General features: G+C 42.1%; 1 protein-coding gene across 1 annotated transcript in view; it reads right to left on the bottom strand.

The window, feature by feature from the left end:
- PTPN14 (protein tyrosine phosphatase non-receptor type 14) overlaps positions 1–26,905 on the bottom strand; it is a 169,401-nt gene that overhangs the window by 55,717 nt on the left and 86,779 nt on the right. Inside the window, exons 4-5 of the mRNA XM_019635452.1 lie at positions 7,113–7,210; positions 4,472–4,539 (exon numbers count right to left, since the gene is read on the bottom strand). Of these exons, the coding sequence (XP_019490997.1) occupies positions 4,472–4,539; positions 7,113–7,210 (166 nt within the window). The remainder of the gene's footprint in view (positions 1–4,471; positions 4,540–7,112; positions 7,211–26,905) is intronic.

Raw genomic sequence — 26,905 nt, 5'->3', positions numbered from 1 at the left:
CTGAGCTCCACAGGGGTGTGAAAAGGGGCTCTGCACTGTGTGTCTTGGTGAGGCCCTCTGAGGCTCATAGTAACATTGAGGGTGGAGGCCTGGGGGCTACTACTTGGGCAGGAAATGTCCCAAATGCCTCAAATCCTTTGATTCTAAAATACCATTTATAATAAAGATTACCTCCAATTTAACCACTTTTCATCAATGAAACACTACCCCCAAAAAGGTCCATCTCAAAACTGCAAGAAACAGCCCATCTCAAATTATGAAAATGTGAAAAATCAGTACTGTTTAAAGCTGGACAATGAGAGTGTAACTATATATTAGAAATTCGATTGCTCTGCAGATGGTCATGAGAGACCTTAGAGAAAGGAGATGGAGGGAATTACTAGCAGTTATTTTTCATGTGTTAACTGATTAATCTGCTGTTTCCTGTTTAGCCATCCATTGAAACGACTCAAGGTCAGGATCGGAAACAAGCTTGACATTTTCAATTTTATGCTGTGGAATAACAGATACTCCAAGGCCTTAGATTTAGCTCTGTCTGCATCCAGGCATTGAATATAGTAGTAATAGCCTGATAATAATTTTGAAAAGCTAATGAAAGGCATGTGGCAATCGAATAAAATAAAAAAGATTAAGTGAAGATCAAAACGTGCTCCACTAAACCTCTGCTTCCTACCTTTTAAAGAAGAAAATGTCCACAGGTACCCCCTCCGCTATTGTGCTCCCTCAACAGCCTCCATCTGCGTCTGGGGCCTCTCTGAGGTATGTGCCCCGGCCACAGAGACGGGCGCAAGTGGCCCCGCATGAATGAAAAATGGCAGAGTGCATGCCTGTACACAGCTGCACACCTGTGGAGCGCCCTGTGTATTTAACTTTGTTCTTTTCTCGGCTGCAGAAATGCCATTTGACAAATTCGGTTACTTTATAAGATCAAACACAGCCATTCATCCCATCTTCCCTCCCCCCACTAAAGGAATGCATTCTTCTCTTTCAAAGCCCTACTGGAACCAAACAGAAAGTTTACAACCTGCCATGGCTCCCCACTGCCTCCTCAATTAGGTCAGCACCTGGGCTGGGCATTCAGACCCCGTCCCTATGACCCAGCCTTCCCTCCCAGACCTCCTCTCGCAAGGGCTCCCGGTTTCGGGCACACTCTTCTTCCTCAGACAGACGGCTTTTACATCTCCGCTCACAAGGGTGCCGACCCGGGCCCATCACATCCCATCAAGGGAAATGTCACCCGAGCTGAGATCCCGTCTCAGCTACCATTCCTTTGACAGGATTCCATATTCCCGCGAGCTGGCTGGGCACCATTCCCCCGCAGGGCCGATCTCTCCTGCTCTGCGTGTCTGTCTTCGAGCCCTCACCATAGCCTGCCTCACGTAGTTCTTTGTACACTCATTGTACCCTTTGTCCTTGTGCTTTTGTAACAGAGACAGGATAATGCTGGTAGTGAGAAGAATGACAATGATGATGACGATGACCATAAACATGGAGAATTTACCGTGTGCCAACTTGGTACTTCACATGTATTCTCCCCTTTCACCCTCACAATCGAATTAAGACTTATTCTCATGATTCTCATGTTTCTATGAGAAAATGGTCACATACATTGCCCAAGTTCATCCAGTCACACAGCCAGTAAGAGGTGCAGCTAGAATGTGGGCACAGGATGCTGGACTCTGATATTCTGAACCTCCTGACCGCAGGCTAAAGAGGGGGTGGGATGGGGTGGGGGGGTGCCTGTTAACGTACATGACTGATAACAAAAGCCTAGGAATTCGCCATTCAGATATCACACTGACGTCAGCTTCTGCCGCATCATCTTCACTGATGATGGAAATGTCCTGTATCCGAGCTTTCCAGCACAGTCACCACGAGCCATCTGTGGCCAGTGAGTGCTTTTTAAATGTGGCTAATGCAATTGAGGAACTGAATTGGTAATTTTATTGAAACTTAATTTCATTTCAATTTGAATGTAAATAACCATTGGCCACTAGTAGCTAGTGGCCTGAAGAGGGAAGTTTTAGATCCAAGAATAACAACATCAATATTTGTCTGTCTTGGTGAGATTTGACAAGGTCTCCGCTGTTTAAATGTCTGATTTGCTTACAGCCCAGTGGGGAGAGATTCTTATTCTGAAAAAGGTGTGGTACACAAAATAACTCCTTCACTGCTTCATACTTTAACCTGTCAAGGCATTTTAACCATCTATTGGGTTGTCAGAAAAGTCATGACGTATTTTTTCTATATTTTTCGTTGCAAAAATGCGTCATGACTTTTCTGACAACCCAATACAAACTCATAAATGTCATGCTGGTAATCACCTTCGGAAATTCTAAATAGCATCCAAGTCTGGTCTTTGTTGGAAGGCTATGGGATGAAGACTGCTAATGAGAGGAATGTGTGTGTGTGGGGGGAAACTATGGAAAATTATCAACCTAATTCATTGCCTCCATTTAAGGCACCCCCCCCCCCAAAAAAAGCATACTGTCTAAAATTCTAAGGTATGGGCTTCACTTTCCTCCCATCAGGCATCCTGGACAACATCCTGACTTTTCAGGGGAGCTTGGGAGATGTTAGAGATGTTGACTCAAACATGTTGACACTAAATCCTGTGAAGAATTTCTCTGCTAAGAAATATGCTAATCTCTTTGAATGGAGGTTGATTTAATGGGTAGATTAATAAAACATAAAACACAGCAAGCTCAGCACATAAAACTGCTGTTTTCTTGGAGGGGAGAAGAATAAGGATGGAGCTATTCATGAAAAGTTAGAGATACCGCAGTTACTTCCCTAACCTATAAGAATAAGGTCCGTTCTGGAATTCTGAACTGAAATTCATCTCGTGCACTGACTGTGGGTAATGACGACAGCCTGGTTTCTCTGAGCCGCTCAAAATTCTATCACCAGACACTCTACTTTCTCCCAGATGCTGCAGCAGATCACATGCCAAGTTCTGCCCATTTTACTTCCAAAGTTGCGCTTGCTTTGCTTTCTTGTTTTTATCTTCACTGCTGACACCTAATTCATATCTCTTGCCAAGAAGCCACAACCAATTCTCATGTGACCTCCCACAAATGGTCTCATTGCTCTAATCCAGCAGTTCTCAAAGTGTGGGGCCTGAAAAGCCCTGGATGGAGCTCACGTATTCTAATTCTTCAGATGTTTCGGTCTCGTCTGCCACCTTCAGGTCCCCTCTCATGCCCGAGTGACAGTCATACTGGCTCACTGACTCTTACCCAATCACTCGTACCACTTTGCCTCTGCCTCTCTCTGTCTAGATCATTCCTTGCTCCCTGCCTCTCACAATCCTGCCCACCCTTTAAGATGCAGCTCACACACCATTAGCCTTTAAACCTTCCCTAATCCCCCAGGCACATGTAACCTCTCCCCACATAAAATCTTGATGTTCTTTATTACACTTGGCCTTGAATTTGAATTTTGCAAACTTCCGACTGACTCAACCACTTTGTTGTCTCCCTGAGAACAAGCCCTGTGTCTTATATAACTTCATCCCCCCCGGGGGGTTAGTCACCCAGGTCAGTGCTTTGAGCCAAACAGTGGATCAAAAAACTAAATTGTGAATGATCGTGATTTCTAAGATCAGAGCCAGAATGTTGGGAGTGGAAGTTAGCTCTTCCCTGACAATGCTTTTCAATTGTTTTAATTCTTCCTCATTCGAGCTCTTCTCATTTACCCCATAGCTACCAAAAAAATTAACAAAGATTCCCGAGGGATTAAAATCTAGCCTCATCCCTAATTTAACCCAGGAATAGACATTTTACTTCATGGCTCATTCATTGAACTTGTATGAGCACAAACTATATGCTAGACCACAGTGGGCAAGACAGAGAGGTTTCCTGCTTAAGGATCACAGAGATGACATTCTAGCTGACAAGAAAGCGGAGAGGAAAGGAAAATAAAGGGAAAAAAATGTTTAGCTACAGAAAGAGCTCTGAGGTACATACACAGGAAAGGTGATTTAGCAGGAAGTGGCTGATGGTTGCAGAGTACCATGGAGTGGGTCAAGGGAAAAAAAGTCCTCTCTAAGGAGGTGATATTTGACTCAGGACCTGAATGACAAGTCATAGGAAGGTCTCAGGCAGAGCACTTCAAGCAAAGGGAACCCAAGTTCAAAGGCTCTGGTTTGGGAACAAGCTTGGTGTGTCCATAAAGGAAAGGAGTCTGGAGGATAGCTATGGTGGCGGTGATGCTGGGGGGTGTGGGGGACAGAGAAGTGTCTTGGGAAGTGTGTGGCATCTTTACTTTTCCAGTGTTTTACAAAACTTGTCCGTACTTTATAAATGCATGGACTCTCCTCCCAAGGGAGTGCATGTGTGTATGTGTGTATGTGTATGTGTGTGTGTGGTGGTGGTGGTGGGGGGTGTAAAATGCTCTGAGATTTCCAAAGGAAAGATTCAACATCCAAAGAAGGTAGAAAATTAATTATGAAAAAGGAAATTACACTTACCATAGGAAACAGCACATATTCTCTGAGGAAATCTTGAGAATCAAAGTGATTGTAGTCTCCAAAATCAGCTGAAAAGAAGGGCGGAGGGGTAGTATAATATTTATCACATGAAATTAAAGATGGACTAAGCTACCATATTTCTTTGGGTTTTTTTTTTTAAAGGTTTTATTGGAGAATTGGGGGAGGGGAACAGCATTAGGGAATCAGGGAAGGGGAACAGACAAGTTGCTGCCCTTTTGTTCTTCAGTCTAGTTGTAGAGGATGTCGCTTCACTGGCCCATGTTGGTATTGTGATCACTGCAGTCTTCCCAGGTGAGGCAGATTACTCGCTGGCCATTGGATGGCCGCTCACGACGGCTCACGGCAGCTCATGCTGGCTGCCGGCCGCTCATGTCGGCTGCCAGCCACTCACGGTAGCTTAAGGCAGCCCACTGCAGCCTACGCCGTCGCCGGCGACTCACAGCAGCCCAGCTCCAGGTTGAGCTGTTGTTCACCATCTTAGCTGTAGAGGGCGCAGTGTCACTGGCCCATGTGGGATCCAAACTGGCGGCCCTGCCAAGCCAACTCAGCCAACACGCCACTTGGCCAGCCCTAAGTTACTGTATTTCATCACATTTATCCTTCCCATGTCATCCTCTTTCTACACTGTTATTAAATAAAAAACAGTGCCAAGATGTGTTTTAATATTGTTACTATGTTTACTTAGCAATACAGTCAATATCAGCATGTGAGCACAGCCACACAATTTTCTAGAAAGAATGGGGAAATTTGAAAGTAATTCCTAAGCTATTTCTAAAATAAAAACCAAACCCATATTTATCTTTTTGTTAAATATGCCTCAACATATATCTTAAGAATATGTGCCAAGGGGACTTTCTAACTCAAGGTTAATTTAGAGAACTGAGGAGCCAAACCTGTCTCCATCTCTTCAAATATTTGCAGCTGGAAATTCCCACTGTAAATCACCCTTGGCAAACAACCTTGCAAATCTTTACGCCTCCTACTAAACATCTTCACATGGTGCAAGATGCCAAAACTTCTGTTTTGTCCTGTTTTCATCTCACCCTGGTATGTCTAAGCCAGTGTAAAATGAATACAGTGAGCCTGTATCATAAATTTATAAAGGCCTTGCTCTAATCCCCCTTGCTCTCAAAGAAAAAAAGAAATCAAAGTAGCATGGAATTTTAATTTCATGTAAAAGATTTAGCATCAAGTAGAAACGGATTCAGGTAACTTTAAGGTAACATGAGATATAGAGTGCCAGGATCCACACAGTAGGCCAGTGGGAAAGGCACTGCCGAGAAGGCAGAGATACACGTGACTAATTACCAGCTAGGTGAGGCTTTCGGGAATAGCAAAGATCATGCGCTCTGCCTATTTTCAAGTTGAGTCATCCATATTTCATTACAACTTATATCTCTGTTGATGTGTCTTTCTAACTGCCCAATAAGGGCTCTCAGGACTGAACAGCTAGCTGCAGGGACCCAATGAGCAGGGGATGTTGAGTAAGTTCACCAACTTCCTTCAGCCTGAAAGCTATCCCCAGGGTCTTCCCGTATCCAGGATGCCTATAATAAGCCTACTGGTGGAAGAATGCAGGGGAAGCAAATAAAGTGAACAGGAAAGGCAGCTTTTTAAAAAAAGAAAGATCCAGTTTCAAGATGAGGGACATATTGGATCTTCTTTCTCCCCGTTAAGGGTGTCTTTTTCCATTATTTTACTGATTTGTCTGTTATAACCACTGATGGCTACATTGTTCTCGGCACTGTTCCTTCCTTTTCCGGTCTTTAAATGGACAGATGGGATCCAACATTATTTTCTGTCCTTCCAACCAAAGGGTAACAACAGAGGTGAACTACTACTAGGAATTGTACAGCCAACAAAAACTGCCAACCTGCTGATACTCCAGGATGAAAGAGGTCAAGGGAAATTTTAGAACCCAAAAGATTCAACTACAGTTGAGTCTGAAGTTCAGTTCACAGCTTCTAAAATAACAGCCCACATAGCAAGGATTCAGCAGCCGGCAGGCTTACATTCGGACATTAACTGATTTTAAAGAAAATAGTGACTGAAAGGGAAACACGTTTCTTTTAAAAAAATAGATTTTTATCTTCTTGTTTGGAATATGACTGCAGACAATTAAGACACCACTCAACAAACAGCAATGTATAAATACATGTAAATTATGTAACGTGTAATATAAATATATGTAAAAATATCTGTAACAATTTAGAGATTAAAAAATAGCTGTCTGATAGGCTAGGTTGAAAGATAAGTTTAGTCCAATACACGTTTGTTGTTTCACATTACAACTGTGCATTTTAAATTTATCTCTTTAACTGTGTAAGAATAGATTGTTGTGTAATGTTTAAAACTATCACATTTGAAACGGATGTGAAAGTCACACAGTCATAGCATCAAGCCACATTAGATGTGGAATAATTCTGAGAAAACGTTCCATCAACCCCGAAACGCAGTTTTAATTAATGGCAGGATGAAAGCTGCTATTTCTTCAAATAAAAGTAAATTAGACAGGCATGAGCCATTTGCAAACAGCTTTGAGAAGTCCACTATCCTGCCACTAAAAACCACTAACTGCATTTTTAACACAGGATGTCCTGTGGTCATGACCATCTCTTACCTTGCACAGCTAAGCCCGCCAGCCGAACCACCTGTTCCAAGGTACACCGCAATCGGCCTTCAAGCACATCTTTTTTGACTTGCAGGTAATACTGATATCTATTCATGGGAACAGAGGAAGAAATAACCTTAAAAACACATACTTGGAATATATTCCCACTACATCGATGTCTTTAGATGTAAAACCTTGTGTCCACAGCAGGATACACAGGTGATGTTGATAAAGGTCAGCTCTCTAAAAGATGGACAGTGACCTCTGCCTGTGTTTATCTTTGTTTGATGTGGCAGGTGCCACATCCAGTTCGTTTCTGAGTCTGAGAGTGTTCTCAGCAAATCATTTCATTGTGGGCCAGCAGGATGAATGACTGATAAGGACCCGTTCTTCATAACAGAGATCGAGATTGAAAATACCCGTCCACACCTGGACACCCACAACAACACAGCTGCCAGAGCTACGTTCAACAGTGTGCATTCCTGAACAAATTCTGGAAACACACCGGTTTTTAAACTCAAAAAAGTTTCGTAGAGTAGATCACAAACAGGCCAAACATTTGCAATTCTGCTAATGGATACGACAGAACTCATCAGAGCCGAGTTCACTCTACATGTCGGTAACTCATAAAAATTGAATTCCATGCAATACGGAGCCGTCCAACCGAAGTACATTCTCAAACCAATGAAGTACAGACAGACATAATGTGTCTGTATACAACATCAAACCTCAGAATAGACCACTGTTCTCAGAAGCTAACACAATGTATTGTTTCTCTGCCAAGAAAATTATACTCTTAGCATTACCTAAACATTTAGAAATCTCCTCACCCCAAACCTTTATGTCCCAAGACTCCACTTCCTTTGATCACAGTCTTAAACACAGGCACCTCTACAATAGTCAGAGTCTTCCAGCATTAATTCCTGGCAAACGCTAACCTTTTTGCTCCTGGTAACCGTTAACGCTCTACTTTTGCTCAACTTTGACATATTAATCAAGGGAACTCTGAAGTCACCCAAAGCCCAAGTCCTTTGGAGAGGCAATCAACACTGAGAGCTAATTGTTGCTGGCTCTAGCTCCATATCATGGCTATCCTTCCATAGTCATCAAATGCCTGTTAGAATATTCAGGCTCTTCGCCCACTCCAGCCTACCTTCTACTTCTCCTCTCCTCTTGGGTCTACTGGACAGGGTAAAGACAACCATGTCCGTTTCTGGTGGGAGAAACCTGTACTCAAATCAGAAGGACAAGGGTGGCCAGTTAGCTCAGTTGGTTAGAGCGCAGTTCTCTTAACACCAAGGTTCCGGTTCAATCCCCATGTGGGCTGTGGAGCTGCGCCCTCCACAACTACAGTGAAACAACTATGGGACTTGGAGCTGATGGGTCCTGGAAAAACATACTGCTCCCCAATAAAAAAATTTTTAGAAAAAAGTTAATGTAAAGACATTAAAAAAAAATCAGAAGGACAAATACTGGGAGTTATTTAAAAAAACCTTTTTAGTCAAACAAAATATAATAGAAAAACAATCTTTTTCCCCTATTCCCATCCTTTCAACCTAAATTGAGTCAATACTTTTACTTCCTGTCCACATCATTTGACCAAATCCATGAATGTATATAACACACTTATTAAGCACTTCCTGTATGTTTAAGTCTGCTGGAAGCCAAGGGGCATCCTGGAGAGGTCTGATACAGTCTCTCCTTGCAGCGGGGGGTGGGGGGCGCACGGGTGTCACCCTCGCTTAGACCACTGCTGTCCTGTTTCTCTCTCTAGTGTACTATTAAAGGTTCAATTTTTAAGAATCGACGAGTAAAACATTTTAAAAGGTGTCATCCTGTCATTATCTGGCATAACTAGAGACTTTTTGCATGTAACCTTGGAAGTGGAAATGATCAGCTGACACCTTTGGGAACAGACCACTAACTAATCCACAGGATCCAGCAAAACAATAGTTCTCGTTTTCTTCCCCTGCGGATCCCAACTTTCCTCTGCAACTATCACTTCCGTAAGGTATGAGCACGTTCTATAATAGACCCACCCATCCTAGGCAATGGTGAGTGCCAACCTACTAATAGGGAACACCAGGATTGCTCCTGGTTCTTTCGGTTGGATGTGGGCATGTACTGGGATACAAAACCAAGGAGCTGAAGAATGCAGTGCCCTTTCCTGGAAGCCATCCAGCCTATGCGAGAATCTGAGCTGCGTTAATGTTAATGGTGCAACTACCACATGAGAGTGTGATATTACTACATGAGCTCTCAGAAATGAGAATGAGATTTGGGCCACTTTGGAAACTATTTGCCACATTTTTGCACAAAGGGCACTTTTATAAAATATAATAATTCTATCTCAGATGAAGACTAAATTAGAGAATATGAGCCGAAACTCTATTTCTAGAATGTTTGGCTTCTGCTTATTTTTGATTAGCAATTCGATGCTAACAGCAGTAAACTATAACAGTGAGTCCTATTTTGGAAACATGCAATTTCATGGAAGTATACTCCACCCTGTCATAGCATTGGGTGGAGGGGAAAAGAAAAAAAAAAACTTAATCCTCATGCCAGGAAAGTAAGGACCTGCCAACTTTCCGAAGGGATCCTCTTTGAAAACCCAAGCTCACAAGGAAAGCTTTTAAATCTTTTTCAGTTTCAAAGACCTGGAAATCATCTGACTGCTGAGGTCCAACGAGGGGTTGTAGGTTAGAGCTCTGCTCTCCCTCTAAGAATTGGTGAATACAGTTATGCTTGCTGATTAAAGGAGAAAATTCCATTTTCCAAGTTTTTTGTTTTGTTTTGATTAATTTGTGGATTAAATGTAGGTTTCTCTGGATGAAACAGAAAAGCCTTCCCAATAACCAGCATTACAACTGGACCCTGACAGATAACTACAAACCAATTTCTGAAAGTCTCACCTAGCTGGAATATTTCTACCCAATCTCAAAATAAGTGACTTTTCTCTGTTCCTTCCTCCCCCTGAAATACTGAACAGGAAGTTTTAAAAAAATGCCAGCCCAGATCAGATCAATAGAACATTCAGCACTTTTGACAGTGGTAGCAAAGAACTCTTTCAAAATCACACTCCCATAACATTATCCCCAAAGTTTACAGATGTACTGCAAAGGTCTTTCATCTCACTTTTTAATTCACATGTGAGGAATTTCTCTAAGCACTTCTGCAACTCTGTTTGACTCACAGGTCTGTTCCTACTTCTCAGGCTGAGAAATTTCATGGACTGTCCTAGCACAGAACCACAACTAGGGCGGGAGGAGCTCGGAGGCTAACTACGTGTTGCCTTTAAAATATTCCCCCCTCCGCCCCCAGAAGCGAAATAGCCATTCCAAGTCCAGTTCAGCAGAAGTGCCTCAAGTGGGGAATAGCTGTGAAAAGATGAAAGCCTTCCGATCGGATGTTGGTTATGCTTCTACCTAAGGACTCAGCATCAACCACAAGACGGCAGAGACAAGGGGTGGGAGGCCACCAGTGCTGTTCCAAATGTTTGCTGCTGCTCTCCATGGGGCCTCCCCTGAGACAGTCATACCTGCCTACCTCATTAACTCTGTGACTAGATTGGGGGTCCATGAAATGGGGGTGCAAGTGACACGTGCCACTCCCAAGCAGAAGCCTTTTGAGCCAGAGCCTGGCTCCCATCTCCGTGTCACCTGCCCTGAGACGTGCAGTGTCCAGATAGGGACTTCAGCTCAGTTAGCCTCAAGCCCAGGGGCAGAAGGCAATGGACACAGCAGACATGTAAGGTGGGCAAGGAACAAGCCTTTGTTTTTGAAGGCCACAGAGGTCTGAGGTGTCATATATTGTCGTCGCGTTGAGTTAGCCTAAACTATTTAATAAGGGAAGAATTTCAAAAGGCCAAGTCCAACCCCTGTGTGTTTAGAGCAAGAAACTTTGTGAAGGGGGGAGAATGACTTGCCCAAGGTAACACTGCTCCTTGAAGGCAGGGCCAGACAGACCAGAGGTTGGAGCTCTTCTCCCTCATGGCAACCACCCAGGTGATGAGAGCAGGACCTGATTCCCCACCATTGCAGGCAAGTCATCAATTTCACTGAAGTCTACAAATAAAAACACCACTACTGGGTGGTTTTTATGATCCCAATGCTTCGAAGGAAGGGCTTCAGTAACCACGCTGCGCTCCCGCCCCCATTAGGTTGTCTGTGCCACAGCATTTGAGGCAGACGCTGACATGAGAAGCTTTCCTGAAAAAAACATATTACAGGACATGTTTTGTAAGTCAGCCATGGATTATTGAGATCTGTTTTTTTCTCTTAGCCATAGGTCTCGGGGATGTTGCGCTTTCCTCCCCCAGAGGTACCAGGAAGGGAAAGAAGACGGAGCTATGCGTTCTAACTAATGGTTAACAACTTGAGAAGATGCACAGAAGCATAGAGTATAACCTGGACATCAGGTCTCTGATTGTAGGCTCCTACCTAGAAGAGGAGGCTACACCCAGAAGCAGGTACACACTGGGCCCTGAAGTGTATGCATTTCCAAATGCAGATTTTTTTTGTTAAAGTGAATTGGAGTTCATCATCAGAGTCACACAAGCCTTTACGGACTCTTGCACTGAGTAAACATACTTCTGTATTACAGATCATAGAAAAGTTATCCAGGCTTCATTCTGTTGCAACCTTAATGACACCCGATGAAGTTGTGGTTGTAGGACCAGCACCCATCACCCATGCATTGCTCCTTTTGTCCCCATTGCCCAAGGAAATCTGGGGTGGAAAGAAAATGCTTTTTTACAGTTAAAAACAGGCTAGTGAAACACTGTAAGCTGTAACTATGGGCCTGCAGCATCACTGTTATTATCAGACAGCTCTGTCTGCCTGCCTTTCCCTGCCCTGCAGTTCAAGGTCAGGCACACCAACCTGTCTCTTCTCACAGGTCAGTGGGGATGTGACAATTTAGAGAAAGGGGGCGTACCAATACCACCCTTAGACTCCTCTGTCTGTGAAACCTTTCCACAAAACTACTGAGGTGTGTGTGTGTGTGTGGGAGGGGGGGAGCTTGTGCTTGTTTTGTCATTGTTATTAAGAAAAGGGTGAGACTTAAAAAGCCCTTTCCTCACTAGAAAAGTTCCTTTACAATCAGGCAATGCCAGAAGGATCTTGCTGGAATGTGCTAGCAACCCAGTTGTTCCAGGCCAGTGCAGTTTGTACCAACGCACCAGCACTGCTTTCTGGTTGATATTATATTGGGCAAAGAGGAAATGAATGTGCAAGTTTCTCCATTATAAAAGACAAAAAAAAAGAGGGGACTGGGGACAAGCTGTCCTAGAATTCTGGGCTACAGGACAGCAACAGGGCATACTTTTAACTCTTAGATGGACAGAAATACCTACAGGAGAGAAAAGGCACATTCCGGTCATGCCAAAGGGTGTTCACAGCTGTAAATCCAGATAATGGGCAGGGTGGCCCACCCTGTGCTCCATCTGCCAGGGCCAGATAAACAGTATGCGCACAGGCACACAACCAGATAAACCTGAACGCCTCCCTCCCGCTGTCCCTTCATCCTCCAAAGCCCTGAGAAGATTTTCAGTTTATGATTATTCAGGTATAATAATGTGTTTGGTACCTAGCCCATGCACTATCTACAAGCTTTTATATTTAATGAATGTTCCAGTTGACAGTCAATAAAAACTGCATTGTCAAGCAGACTACAAAGCCAACGCTCCTGCAACTATGCAAAATTGAAATAACCCGACCGACCGGAGGAGGGGGAGGGAAAAGAAAAAGGCTTTAAAACTATAACTCGACAAAGATCCCCTTAAAAGGGAAAGTTTTTCTTCTGGCCTTTGTCACACCACAAGCCAATACATGCGTGCATGTGTGAAAATACAAACACGTGAATCTACACGAACACATACAGACAAGACCGTCTTGGCAGAAGTTCAACTCCAGGAGCTTTCAACATTCATCGATCAGTACCCGCTTTTCCGGAGACACCTAACTTCTCACTGAGACTCCTGAAGTTTCAGTGAGTCAAAGGATTGCAATTCTTTCCTAAAAAGGATGATGTTTGTTTAAATGCACATAAACACACACGGGCCTTAGCTATTAGTGAAAAAAGGCCAATCACAGCAAGGTGTTGCAAAAGAGAAGAGCATGCCACAACCTGATCCCTGCTTTCTGCTCTTGAACTCTTGCATTAATTATAACAAATTATAGGGAACCCAAGTATAGTTTGTAAGTATGATAAACTCCCTAATAATAGCCTATCTTTTAATCAGGGGTTCTCTTTAAAAAAGAAAAACTCATTCTCTACAATACATTCGAGAGAATATACCCTGACACCCCTCTTTCTGTCCCATTCTATGCTATTGGGTACAGATTCCTTTACGGCAATCCCATCGATAGGATTTTAAAGAACCAGTAAGTTTCACTGCTGTGGGCTGTGATAACCTCAACTAGGTAAAACATGGAAACAGAAGGAGAAATACCTAGGAGCCCCCCCAAAGAAAATACTGTCCTAAAGTGTGTGATGTTAAAACAGAACCTAAGTCTGTTTTGCTCTGTCTTAAAAATCTCCAATGACTTGGAAAACAGTTTGGCAGTTCCTCAAAAAGTTAAATATGGACTTATCACATGATCCAGCAATTCCACACCTAGGTATATTCCACGCAAGAGAACTGAGAACATAGATTCACACCCACACTGAAACTTGTACACGAGTAGCGACACATATCATAACAGAAAAAAAAAATAGAATCAATCCCAATGTCCACCAGCTTATGAACAGATAAACACAATGTGGTCTAGCCACACAATAAAATATTATTTAGCTATAAAAAGGAATGAGGTATTGATATATGCTACAACGTGAATAAGCTCTGAAAATACTGCGCTAAGAGAAAGAAGATAGGCACAAACGGCCACATAGCATATGACTCCATTTATAAGAAATGTCCAGAACAGGTAAATCCACACGAAGGTGATTAGAGGCTGCCAGATGCTGGAGGAAGAAGGGACGGACAGCGAGTTCTGATACTAGACAGTCATGGTCGTGATGGTTCCGCAACTTTGTGAATATACAAAAAACCCACTGAATTATATACTTTAAAATGGTTAAAATGGCGAATGTTTTGTGAATGTTATCTCAACAAAACAAAACATCCAAAAACCCTAATCGGGAAAAACTTCAAACTCCCGAGACAGCACACGAAGCTCTTGATGATCCTCTCAGAACGGCTTTTCCTTCCAACTTCCGGTCTCGCCACACACCGTGAGCCTGAGTTATAATAATAAATGTACCGTGCTTCCCAACATCCACCATGTTCTGTCCTGCCTCCTCACTGTTTCCTCTGTCTGGATGCTCTTGCCCATCTGTCTCCATTTGGAGGATCATCTACTCATCCATTAAAGCTCAGTTGAAGTTCATCTCCTTTCCTGAAGCTTCCCAAACCTGCGCAAGCAGTTAATGGACCCCTCTCCCCGCCCCCATGGCACGTCCCCCAGGCCTCTCCTGTGCTGTCATCAGCTCCTCCTCAGTCCTCACAGACCAGGGGGCTGGGTCTTATCATTTAATGTCAGTACCTGGTACTACGTAGACACTCAATGAACATTTCTGAATAGATAGAGTATTTCTGAAATACTGACAGAGAAACAAAGAGGGAGGAAGGGAGGAAGGAAGTAGGGAGGGAGGAAGACTAATCGCCTCGTAATAAGATTACCAGGTGTTATTTCTAGGGTATGAAAGAGGCGCCCAACAGTTCAGAAATGTAACCCATCAGACATCAAGCAAGAAGCCTTAGAAAACTTTTGATTTTAGACCAAAGGAAAAAAAAAACTCCTTCAAAGAACTAGAATAACCAACATAATACTGAAGAACAGAAAGTTGGAAGAATGACACAACCAACTTCACCACTTATTATAAAGCTACAGTAATCAAGACAGTGAGGAGTTGGTAAAAGAATGGACAAATAGATTAGAGAGTTCAGGTACAGACCCCTGTAAATATAGTCAGCTGATTTTTGACAAAGGAACAAAGGCAATACAATGGACCTTTTTTTTTTTTTTTTTTTTAACTGACCCATCCTGCCACCTGTTGGCAGCTCAGCGGCTGCTCAGCTCGGGCCGCGACTCAAACCGCTGTTGCTCGGAGCTCAAACTCTTGAGCAAGCTCTTAACCAACTGAGTCACTCGGCCGGCCCACAAAGGCAATACAATGGAACAAAGAGAGTCTCTTCATCAAATGGTGCTGGAATAACTCTGAATTGACATGAAAAAACCAATCTAGACACAGATTTACACCCTTCACAAAAATTAACTCAAAATGAATGAAAGGTCTAAATGCAAAATGTAAAAACCACAAAAATCCTACTAGGTAACATAGGAGAAAATCTAGATGATTCTGGGGATGGCAAGGACTTTTTAGATACAATACCAAAGACATAATCCATGAAATCAGTGATAAACTGGACGTTATTGAAATTAAAAACTTCTGCTCTGCCAAAGGTAATTTCAAAAGAATTGAAAGACAAGCCACAGACTGGAAAAAAAATATTTGCAAACGACACGTATGATAAAGGACTGACCCAAATTATACAAAGGACCCTGAAAACTCAACAATAAGAAAACAAATAACCCCAAAAATGGGCCAAAGACCTTAACAGATACTTCATCAAAGAAGATGAATAGTTAGCAAATAAACACATGAAAAGATGTTCTACATCATACGGCATCAGGGAAATGCAAATCAAAACAACGAGATACCACAACACACCTATGAGAATAGCCAAAATTCAGAACACTGACATCACCAAATGCTGGTGAGGATGTGGAGCAACAGGAACTCTCAGTCATTGCTGGTGGGCATGCAAAATGGTGCAGCCGCTTTGGAAGACAGTCTGGTGGTTTCTTACCAAACTAAATACACTCTCACCACATAATCCAGCAGTCACGCTCCTTGGTATTTACCCAAGGGAGTTGAGACCATTATGTCCACACAAAAACCTGCACATGGATGTTTTATAGCAGCTTTATTTATAACTGCCAAAACTTGGAAGCAACCAAGATGTCCTTCAGTAGGGGAATGGATAAATAAACTGTGACTTATCCAGACAAAAGGCTATTATTCATCACTAAAAAGAAACGAGCTCCAAGCCATGAAAAGACGTGGAGGAACCTGAAATGCATAGTACTAAGCGAAAGATGTCAATCTGAAAAGGCTATATATATATATATTGTATTATTCCAACTATACAACAATCTGGAAAAGGTAAAACTATGGAAACTGTGAAAAAAATCAGTGGTTGCCAGGGGTTAGGGGAGGGAGGAATAGAAAAGCACAGGGGATTTTTAAGGCAGTGAAACGTACTCCATATGACATGTCATTATATATTTGTCCAAAACCACAGAATACACAGCACCAAGAGTGAACCCTAAGGTAAACTCTGGACTTTGGTGATTCTGATGTGTCACTGAAGGTCATCTTGGGTAAAAACTCTAGTGAGTGATGTTGATAATGAGGAGGCTATGCAAGTGGGGGGTGGCAGAGGGGACAGGGAAAATCTCTGTAGCTCTCCCTAAGTTTTGCTCTAAAAAACTGCTCTACAAAAATAAGTCGTACCCAAAAAAATACTCCTTCAGTGTGAACCATTTGTTTACTTGCAAATGATTTCAACTGCTTTCTGAGCTACCAAGCAGTGAAGAAAGGGCTCAGGGATGAATCGCAGTCCAGGACCAACAACAGCATGAAATAAGCTCTTGCGATGGGCAAAAGGAGCACAGGTCAAGCAGGAAGAACAAGGCTGAGTGCGGATTAGCGTGGCCAGGACCGTTCCTCTGTACTGCCACTGAACAATATGGAGCCGTTTCCCTCTTACACTAGGAATAGCTATGTCTTAATTCATCAGCGCAAACCACACACCTGCCTGCCCTTAAAACCGTGTGTTCATAAAGTCACCTGCAACTGCACTGTGGGAAAGGAGCTTACGTTACATCTGGAAGCTGGGTGAGTCAACTGCCTACAGAGTTGTCTTCCTGGTAAAGTGCCAGATTCATGGCTAAGAACTCTGCATCAGATCCTTCAAAATTTGGTGAGCTGGCAGATGGAAGGGCAGTGCTATGGTTAGCAATGTGCCTGGTCTGAGGGAGAAAATAAAAATTAATGAAAATGAGGCAAAGAGGATCGTTTCTGGGGGCTGGCAGGAATTTTGCCTTGTAAGTCCTACTTAAAGGTAGCTCCCACATTCTCACAAGTGGCTAAAAGAAGCCGCTTCTGTCCATGAAGTCATGCCCGAGAAATGAGCAGGCAATAGTGATTACAGGCTTAATAAATGTTTGATGAATGAATAATGGAACAAAAGTCATTAATGAACTCTATATCCCTGGAGCCTATGATAGAAATGGAACTTCTCAGCCTATGTTAAGTCAAGTGGCTAGACGCACATGGTATCTGATCATGGCTGGAGACCCGGAAACACAGTATGGATAGAGGTGAATGCGGGGACCACTGAGTACTAGGATTCTATCTTCTACAAGCCAGTTTCCTACCATCAGAGTACGACAGCAGGAAGAGGAGGTCCTCTTCAGCTCTTACAGATGGAATGTCCTAGTTGACCCAACTTTCACATACCTGCTGGGCTTAAAATGCAACCTAAGACTCTATATCGGACAACAGGCAAGTGACGAGCCAGGCCAAGGGAACACCGTCCAGTGGGGAGGACCTCCAGTCGAACGTAAGTGTTGGAAGGGAATGATGTCATCGATGGTGATTTTTTCCTGTTCACAGTGATGGGCTGAGAATAGGGTAGCTGTGGTCCACCCTGTCTCAGACTCTTGTAAGACACCTCAGTACTCTTGTGTGAACACCACCATCTTATCTTTTCCTCCAGCATCTCTGTCATTGAAACTATGACCCCACCCAGGTTTTGTCCCTAACTCAGAGCTAGCCACGTCTAATTTTACACTCTGGCTGCTGTTTTTACTTATTGGCCTATTGAAGTTTTAAATATTTTCAATCACAGGGCTTTAATATTGAAACTCTGCAGGTGTCCACGTATCCCATGCTCTCTTAGTCACTTAATGCACACTTTTTCATAGTCACAGCTTTAAAATGTCTGGGGACCGAAAGAAGGACCCGTATCAAATGTATATTTTAAAACACTGATGGAGGGCAAAAAACAAAACAAAAACACAGCTGAATGGGATGTTCATTAGAAACAGCAAAATAGCTGTTTCTTCCCAGAGGCCAGAAATCTAGGCGATACTTTGAGATCCTGCTGGATGACCTTAATTTCCTTACTTTGGGCCGATCCTGGGACAAATACCCACGCCCTCCCACCCCTCTTTCTATCTGGCCGGTAAGATCCAAGTTCAAGCCCTCTCTAATCACAGCACTTCAATATCACAGGTTTTGTATATTTCTAATGATGATAGGCTCACCCATCTCCATCAAGCCCATACGTATAGGGTTGTTGGAAAAGTCAAGACGCATTTTTGCAACGAAAACAGAAAAAATACGTCATGACTTTTCCCGACAACCCAATACCTTGAGGGCATAGACAACCCCTCTTTGTTCCCAGACCCAGTTGATGATCCTAGACTTGGGAACTACGCGGAAAGCATTATGATAGCGTACTGACTCAGAGAAACCCAGTGGGTAAAAAGAATGCTTTTTTTGGAAGTTAGCCACCCATGTAGTTGGCATAAAACAATACTGGACTCAGCGAAACAACAAAAAAAATACCCGGGTCACCTAAACTCCAGGTACCGCATAATCTAAAGCCTTTCCCTGGCGAATGAATTGGAATAATTCATTCTACCCTGTGTGTTCCCTCTGCATTGTGTAACTCTAACATAGTATTGATTAGGTAATTTGTTTAATTATGCATATCTATTTTTGTTTCCTCGGCTATTTTAAAAGCTTCTTTTGCTCATCTCTGTATTACCCCTCAACATCTAGCACACAGTAGGTATTCACAGTATGTTTACATTAGTGCAAGACATCATGGCAGCCATATATGATGTGATCTTATGAACAGCCAGTTACAGACTGGCTGAGAGCAACTTTGCACTGTTCCTAGGGCACTGTGAAAGAAATAATAAAAACACCACATGTCTATCCAAAGCTTTGGAAGACATGTCCTCCACCACTGAGACTTGAATCAATTTAGACGTTAAGAAACCAGAAGATTCAAATAATCCTTAATAATAACAGGGCTTCCCATTCCTAGAGTCATTTTGCCAAGTGTTTTCATGTGTCATATTTCATGCCATTTCGTATTCACAACAACCCTTGAAGAGAGTCGCTACAATTTCCCACTTATCCTTGAGGAAATGGAGACTTGGAGAGGCAAGGTGACTTGCCAAGTCTTCTGACTTTAGAGTCAAGAGCTCTTTCATTACAACATTGTGCCTGTGTAGCAAACTGGCACAATCTGCAGTGTCTGTAAGTCGGGAGCATAAATCTCAAAGGAAACATTGGAAAGAGGAAAAAAAACGACAGAAGGTTGTAAACACATTACCACATGAGTCCACTGATCACTTACTGAATTTTTACTGCTGGAAATGAATACTTTTCTTTTGTAGAACCTTCAAAAGCAGTTGAGGATATCAAATGTAGACACAACTGCCAAAGATAAAATACCAAACCAGCAAACATCTCACTGCCCAAGAATCTAGCATCTTCCTATGATGTGATTTCTGCCAAAATTGTGCTTGGTATTTTCAGGCATGGAAATAGCTCTACAATTCTTCCTTTCAAACCCTTTCCGGGGCTCTAGGATTAAAGGACTAGCTCCTCCTTTTGTCGAGTACAATTTAAAAATAATTTTAGATGTCCTTTCTTCTTTTAGAGTTGGAGTGTGCTAACCATCCCAGTCTCTACAAGGCAATCTTTTACAACCCACAACGTAGTAAACTTTAAGGAAGAAAGGGCCACTTCCTAGAGAAGAAACTGATGACCCAAATTGACAAGGGGAGTATGCGCAGGTGAAAAGAAGCCCACTGTTTAGGTACAGGGACAAGGAAGGCGGATTGTCAAGCAGAGAACGCTAATCACATCAGAAAAAAATGCCTCATTTCTTCCATTTGAAGGAGAAGGATGCTATAAACACATTCCTTCTTTTTAGTCTATGTGTAAGAATTTAAAAGTATCCTATTAGAAGCCAGAATAGGAATACATCAAATATCTCTTTAGAAACCAAAAATTCAGGGGCATAAGACCAAGGAGTACCAGTTCTGGACATTCAATGGCTGCCCGGGGCAAGCACTATGGGCAGAAGGCCATGCTCAAAGGGCAGGATGCCTACAGAAGTGCTAAGTAGGTAATCATCTTCCCCCTTAAACAAAAAACTCGGTAGGCTGCTCCTAAAAATTATGAGTGCAGAAAATACATGGCCTCCTATATTTTAATATGTTCATGAAACCAGCACAAAATCTATTGGCTAGAACTCATTATAAAAGCTGTCAAATTCTGTTGCTACAATGATGTCTTAACCTCTTAACAGTACTTTTATTTAATAACTAATCCAACTTAGACCCACTTAACTGGTAAAATATTAGAAATGTACCAGTTAATATATTCAGGTATTTATTCATCCATCCAAGGAAACAACGAGCACCTATTCGATGCCGGGAGTTGTTCTCGGCATTAGGAACATAGCAATGAATTAAAAATCCCAGTCCCTGTTCTCCATTCAAGGGACTTCCATTCCATCGAGGACAACAAACAATAATTAAGCAAATTAGGTTTGCTGAGATAAAATCAGATACGAGTTATGGAGAGTAAAAAAGTGGGAGGTGGTCAGGCCAGGTCGTTCTGATAAAGTGAACTCTGAGCAGAGATCTGAAAGCAATAAGGAGTCTGGGGAAAGGGTGTTCTAGTTCAGCAGATGCAAGGGTTTGCAGGAAAGCATACGGCCGGGTGTTCAAGAATGTCAAGGAAGGGGCGACCAGATGGCTGTGTTGGTTAGAGCACGCACTCTGAACAAACAAGGTTGCCAGTTCGATTCCCACATGGAATGGTGGGCTGCGCCCCCTGCAACTAGATTGAAAAACAGTGACTGGACTTGCAGCTGAGCTGTACCCTCCACAACTAGACTGAAAGGGCAACGACTTGACTTTGAGCTGATGAGTCCTGGAAAAAACACACACTGTTACCAAAAAAAAAAAAAAAAAAAGAATGTCAAGGAAGCCAGTGAAGCAAAAAGTAAGCAAGAGGACAAACAGGAGGAAGCGATGGGGGAGAGGCAAGGAGTAGTCTAGCTCAGAATTCTTTAGGGCAACATGAAAGGATTTTAGCCATTCTAAGTAAGATGGGAAACCAGTGGAAGATGCTGAGCTACGTAAACTGACACATGTTTAAAAGAACGGTACTGGTTGCTGTGTAAACAACTGGACTATAGGGGACAAGGGTGGGAGGACTGCAAAAATGATGGTGGACGTACCTAGAGCAGTAGCAGTGATGTGAAAGGAAGGGCTCAGAGTCTGGACATATTTTGAAGGTTGCAGATGGAGTAGATGAGAAAGAGAGAATTCAAGGGCGATTGCGAAATTTTCGGCCTGAGCAATTCAAACAAAACTTTCAGGTAAAGACTTATTTTCGGAAAAATTGACAGACCGCTCTTTAACATACATAATATTGAATGTCAACTATAATTGAAAAATAAATAAAATGGAAAGTGGGATAGCATAGCGGTAAACGTGGGGATCCTGGAGCCACACCGCACAGGTTTGAATCTCAGCTCTCTCACATACTCCTATTGGTGAACTTAGGCAAGTTACTCAACCTTTCTCTGCCTTAGTTTCCTATTCTGTACAATTAGAAAAATAATAGCTCTAACTCTAAGAGGTGTTTTAAGGATGAAGTGGTGTAATCCACAGGAAGAGGCTTAGAATTGTGACAAAATAAGCATTCAATAAATACAGAGGGTGCCAAAAAATGTACACACATTTTAAGAAAGGAAAAAACTGTATTAAAATTGTTAATACTCAATATATACCGATAACAAAAGATGAATACCAGTCACATTTGACCTCTGCAATTACAAGAAGTGCTCAAAGTGGTGACCATCGGCGTCCAGACACTTCTGATTATGGCGAACCACTGCTTGACCAACGTTGACCCAAGTGTCCACTTGTAAACATTTTTTTGGCACCCCCGGTATTAGCAGTTATCATTATTGTTAATATTAAGAAAGATCACAACTCCCAGTGACCGGGAACTAAGTGTCGGAGTACTTGCTTTTGTTTACTGATGTGTCCTGTGTGCCTCAAACGTAGTAGAAACTCAATAAATACTGTTTAATGAATGATGAATTTAATATAGGGAGCAAAGAGAAAGCAAGGTCAAATATTTAAGATTTTTCAGCCTTCAATTTTGCTTTATCTTGCTGGTAGTAACAAAAATTGTGGAGAACTGTTGGGTAAAACTAATATATGCCATATATTAGCAAATATTAGACAATTATTTTAAATATATATTTCATTCCCTGTGATCAAAAGCTAGACTGATCCTATTTTATTTTAATGCTGCCTAATCCAACTGTTTGTATATTGGGTCAAGAGTAAAGTGGAGCAAAATGTTTTAGGGGTGTGTGTGTGTGTGTGTGTGTGTGTGTGTGTGTGTGTGTGTGTGTTTCAGATAAAATCCAAGTATCACAGAGCAGTGGATAAGAATCTCTCTAATTCAATTCAACATTCTTCTCCTACAGATGTTCAATGCTCTAAATGGATTTCTAATTGTATTGCAGCTATAATTATACAATGTTACAAGTTAGCAAATAATCATATTAAACCAAAAAGGAAAAAATGGCTGGAGTACAACAGTTTAATCCGCGATGCCCTTTTGAAAATCAACCAGGTGCAAAAACTAAAAATGCAGCTTTCCTATATGTAGTATTTTCCAACTTCCTGTGGATAAACTATTTCCAAGCCACAGTTTTTTTAAATAAGAGCGGAATATTTTTTTGTGAAAGATGGTGCTTTCAGTACTCATAACAAGAGGAGAACACATTATAAAATCGTGTGTGCGTGTGTGGGCACATTGCAACACAAAAATCTCTCAGTTTATATTAAGGAGGTAGTCAACAGAGTTTATTTGGAAAATTATCTAGAACTGAGGCTTTATGCCTGTAAATTTTTCTTACTTAAAATATACTGTGCTTCTGGTTAGTAGCTGGAATCAAGGATTCCATGAAGCAGTCTAAAAAATAATATCTTTAAAAAAAAACTAGTCACGAAAAGAAACGTAAATATTTTCACAACTGGGGAATTTTATTTGGCTGAAATGACTTTATTATTATTTCTCAGTTTATCATTTTCTAATCTTACATTTACCTAAATGTAGTAGAAATTGACAAATCAGAAAATGGAAAGAGAATTGCTGAAATCCACACACAGAATTCTCGGTTTTGAAACATTCATGTTTTAAAATTAAATCTACATTTTCAAAGCCTGGGGAATAGTAGAAGAGGTCTCACTGAAGGTTTTAGAGTCCTAGAGTAGTATAATTCTGGTCAGTTGTTATTGCTACTTTTATTAAGGATTACGTAATGGTAAATTTTTGTACACTAAATATATCCCCTAAACTTACAGGTATACATGTAAACACACACTATATATTATGCATAATCTATCATGCATTATCGAAGTTTAATAACTAAAAGGCTAAAACATTATATATATATATATATATATATACTTTTTTTTTTTTAGATTTTTATTGGGGAATTGGGGGGATGGGAACAGTGCTGGGGAATTGGGGGAAGGGGAATAGACAAGTTGCTGTCCTTTTGTTCTTCAGCCTAGTTGTGGAGGACGTTGCTTCACTGGCCCAATTTGGCACCATCATTGCACTCTTCCCGGGCGAGGCAGATCAGTCGCCGGCTTCTGGACGGCCGCTCACTGCGGCTGCTGGCTACACACGGTAGCCCATGGCAACCCACTGCCACAGAGGCCAGCCTACACCGTCGCCCAGCTCCAGGTTGAGCTGTTGTTCAGCATCTTAGCTGTGGAGGGCAGTGTCACTGGCCCTCATATGTGGGATCCGAACCAGGGCCCTCTGGCATCCAAAGCCAGTTCTTAACCATCACACCACTCGGCCGGCCCTAAAATATTATATTTTGAAATAGAGGAAACACAAACTGACCCAAATCCTGGCAGAACCTCGGGTCCTCCATTTTGTCCATGCCAGGATCTCCATGAAGATGCCCACAGCTACTCTACTTAGTAAGAACACACCATCTACCCCTGGGCTCCTAAGCCAGGCATCCCAAACTTTGCAACTCTTTAATTCTTTCCCAGTCCCTCAAAATCCATCCTGAGAGTCTGTAACATCAGTTTGCCAACATCAAACGCCAGCTGTAGCTGAAAGAACATCAGGATATACCTGCGTTCCACTGAACGAGACGTTAAGAATAAGAATCACCTGTGGCACTGATTAAAAACAGATTTTGACTCAGGAAGTCAGGAGTAGGATACCAAAAAACCCCTGCATTTTTCAAGACTGCCACAGGCAATTCTGATATATGTAGTCTAAAGACCCCATTGAAAGAATCAACACAACCCCAATTTCGTAGTTTGTTTTGGTTTTAAATAATCATTAGTTACCAAGAGTCCATCAAACCTTAAATAATCTTTAACTGGAATCTGTTTATCTTCTTCCTCAGACTGTACTGTCTTCAAGTTACAAGTACTGAAAGATTAACCTCAGGTCAGCCTGGCCCCTCCCGCCACAGCCAACCTGGCTTCGAGACCCTGAACAGCTGCCTGACCATCTGTGAGGCTGTGTGGCCAGGCTTGCCTTATCCAGTTTCCTCGCTCTCACCTGATAACCTCAGCACAGTCAGCAGGACCAGCCTGGGCTCTCTGGGCTGGATCTGCTCCCTCGTATGAGACAGTGGTGAGGGCAGGGAACCTCCTTGGGAAATAAATGTTTATGATGGCAATAAATTAGTTGTTTGCAACTCCATCTTTGGGAGGTGTCGGAGAGAATAAGGGACCAATCAGCTGTTATCTTCGACCACATCAAATCCTTTGTCTTTTGAGAGTCATTTGGATTTTTGGAACTCGTATGTCAATACCAAATTTGTACTCAACAGTTTTTTCTAAAACAGGGTTTATAGTGATTTGGGTTCTGCTAATTATCAATGATGTCCTAAGCCCATTGGTGGCACTGTAATGTCTCAACTTGGCTAAGCTGAACTACATTTCCCAGAATGCTCATCCCTGTATGTTTCCAGTTAGTGAGGGTCAGGATTAATTCTTCTACCAGGTGACTAACAACTACCTACACCGCTTCCTGAGGAATGAAGCAATTTCTCACTACTTTCTAGTATATCTTTTTTATTTAAAAAAAAGAAAAATTATTTGAATACCTACTATGTGCTGAACACAGTGATAGGTGCTTTCTGAATCAATCCTCACTATAGCTACGGCAGTATCATCTCCTGATTGATTACAACCCAGAAGCTGAGTTTTAGGAGTTTACAGAGCCTGACTGAAAAACAAATACTGAGAGCTAGGTCTTCTAGCTTCAAGTCTGTGCTCCTACTATGGCAGAGTTTTGTTTTGAACTACATTTTATTTCCAGCTATTATTTTCCTTGAAGATTAAATGGAATGCCAGTTCTCTGCTGATTCCATCAATCATCCTATACAACACAGTCTGGCAGATACATAACTTGCATTCAGATTTTCCCATCACATTCATCTTTTCACAGTTTGGTCATTCATTTCAAAGATCCAAATTACTGACCTTTTCAAGTTTTCCTCAGAGCTATGGGTTTTTCTCTTGAGCTATCATCATAATTGTCTTCTGACTACCTTCTTCAAAACGTTTGTCCTGGTTAAAAATGTTTCTCTCTAACATTGTGTCATCTCCCTGATTCTCCATGAAAGTATCATATGTCTGACTTACATTTTAGTTAAACTCACATAACATTTGCAGGCTTTGCGCTGAAAAACAGGAACACCTTTTTATGCTGGCGATACCTCGACTTACTCTCCCCAGCTGCAGGCACAAGACTGACAGGCTGACCTTGAAAGAGAGTTCGGCTCAAACATGTTGCAACACGTCCCCACCATGATGACTCCTCCTCTACTTTCACAAATGACACCAGAAAGCAGTATCATTATTTCATAGTCACACCTGGTAACTTGACACTTACTGACACCTTTCTACTGTTTATTTCCAATGTCTCAATTTTCCACTCTTCTAAAGGGTTTAGTGTCATCTGAAAGCTTGGCACTCTCTCCATGTGCCCAGGGCTGCAGATCACTGATAAAAACGTTAAATAAAACCCATCTTAGTTCCAATCTCTACATAATGCTCACTATTTAAACGACTCCATTCAAAGAAGTGCCTGTTTTCCCTTACCCTTTGTTTCTTCTGTCTAAGCTACTTCCTTCCCTTTGACAAAACCCAGCATCTCTTCTTCCAATTCTGCAGCCTGTCTTAGCCGTTGCAGGGCAAGGGAGGGGAAGATGGGCAATGGCTTTTGGGGAGTTTAAATAAATCCTATCCATGGGCTCTCATGTCTGCAGGCTGGGTTCAGCTAAGACCATTCCAGTACCAGCTTAAGAGCCAGCCTTCTGTCACTAAGCAGCTGGGTGACTACGGGCAAAGTCCCTTTATCTCTCTGGTTCTCCCTTTCTTCATCTGTCAAATCAAGCAACTGGCCTCTGTAATCTGTGGTGTTTCATGTCTAGATAGAAAACTATGGTTCTGATAAAGCTTCATCTGACTTGATAGACAGCAAACTGTACTTTCTCAAATTGACTCTGTCTGTTTAAGATTCGGATGATGCGATGCCCTTTTGAAAATCAACCAGGTGCAAAAACTAAAAAT

This window comes from Hipposideros armiger, unplaced genomic scaffold (genome assembly GCF_001890085.2).
Source record: "Hipposideros armiger isolate ML-2016 unplaced genomic scaffold, ASM189008v1 scaffold_22, whole genome shotgun sequence".
NCBI classification, from domain to species: Eukaryota; Metazoa; Chordata; class Mammalia; order Chiroptera; family Hipposideridae; genus Hipposideros; species Hipposideros armiger.
The sequence above is the reverse complement of the archived record's forward strand: the minus strand, read 5'-3'. Positions and strand labels throughout refer to the sequence as shown.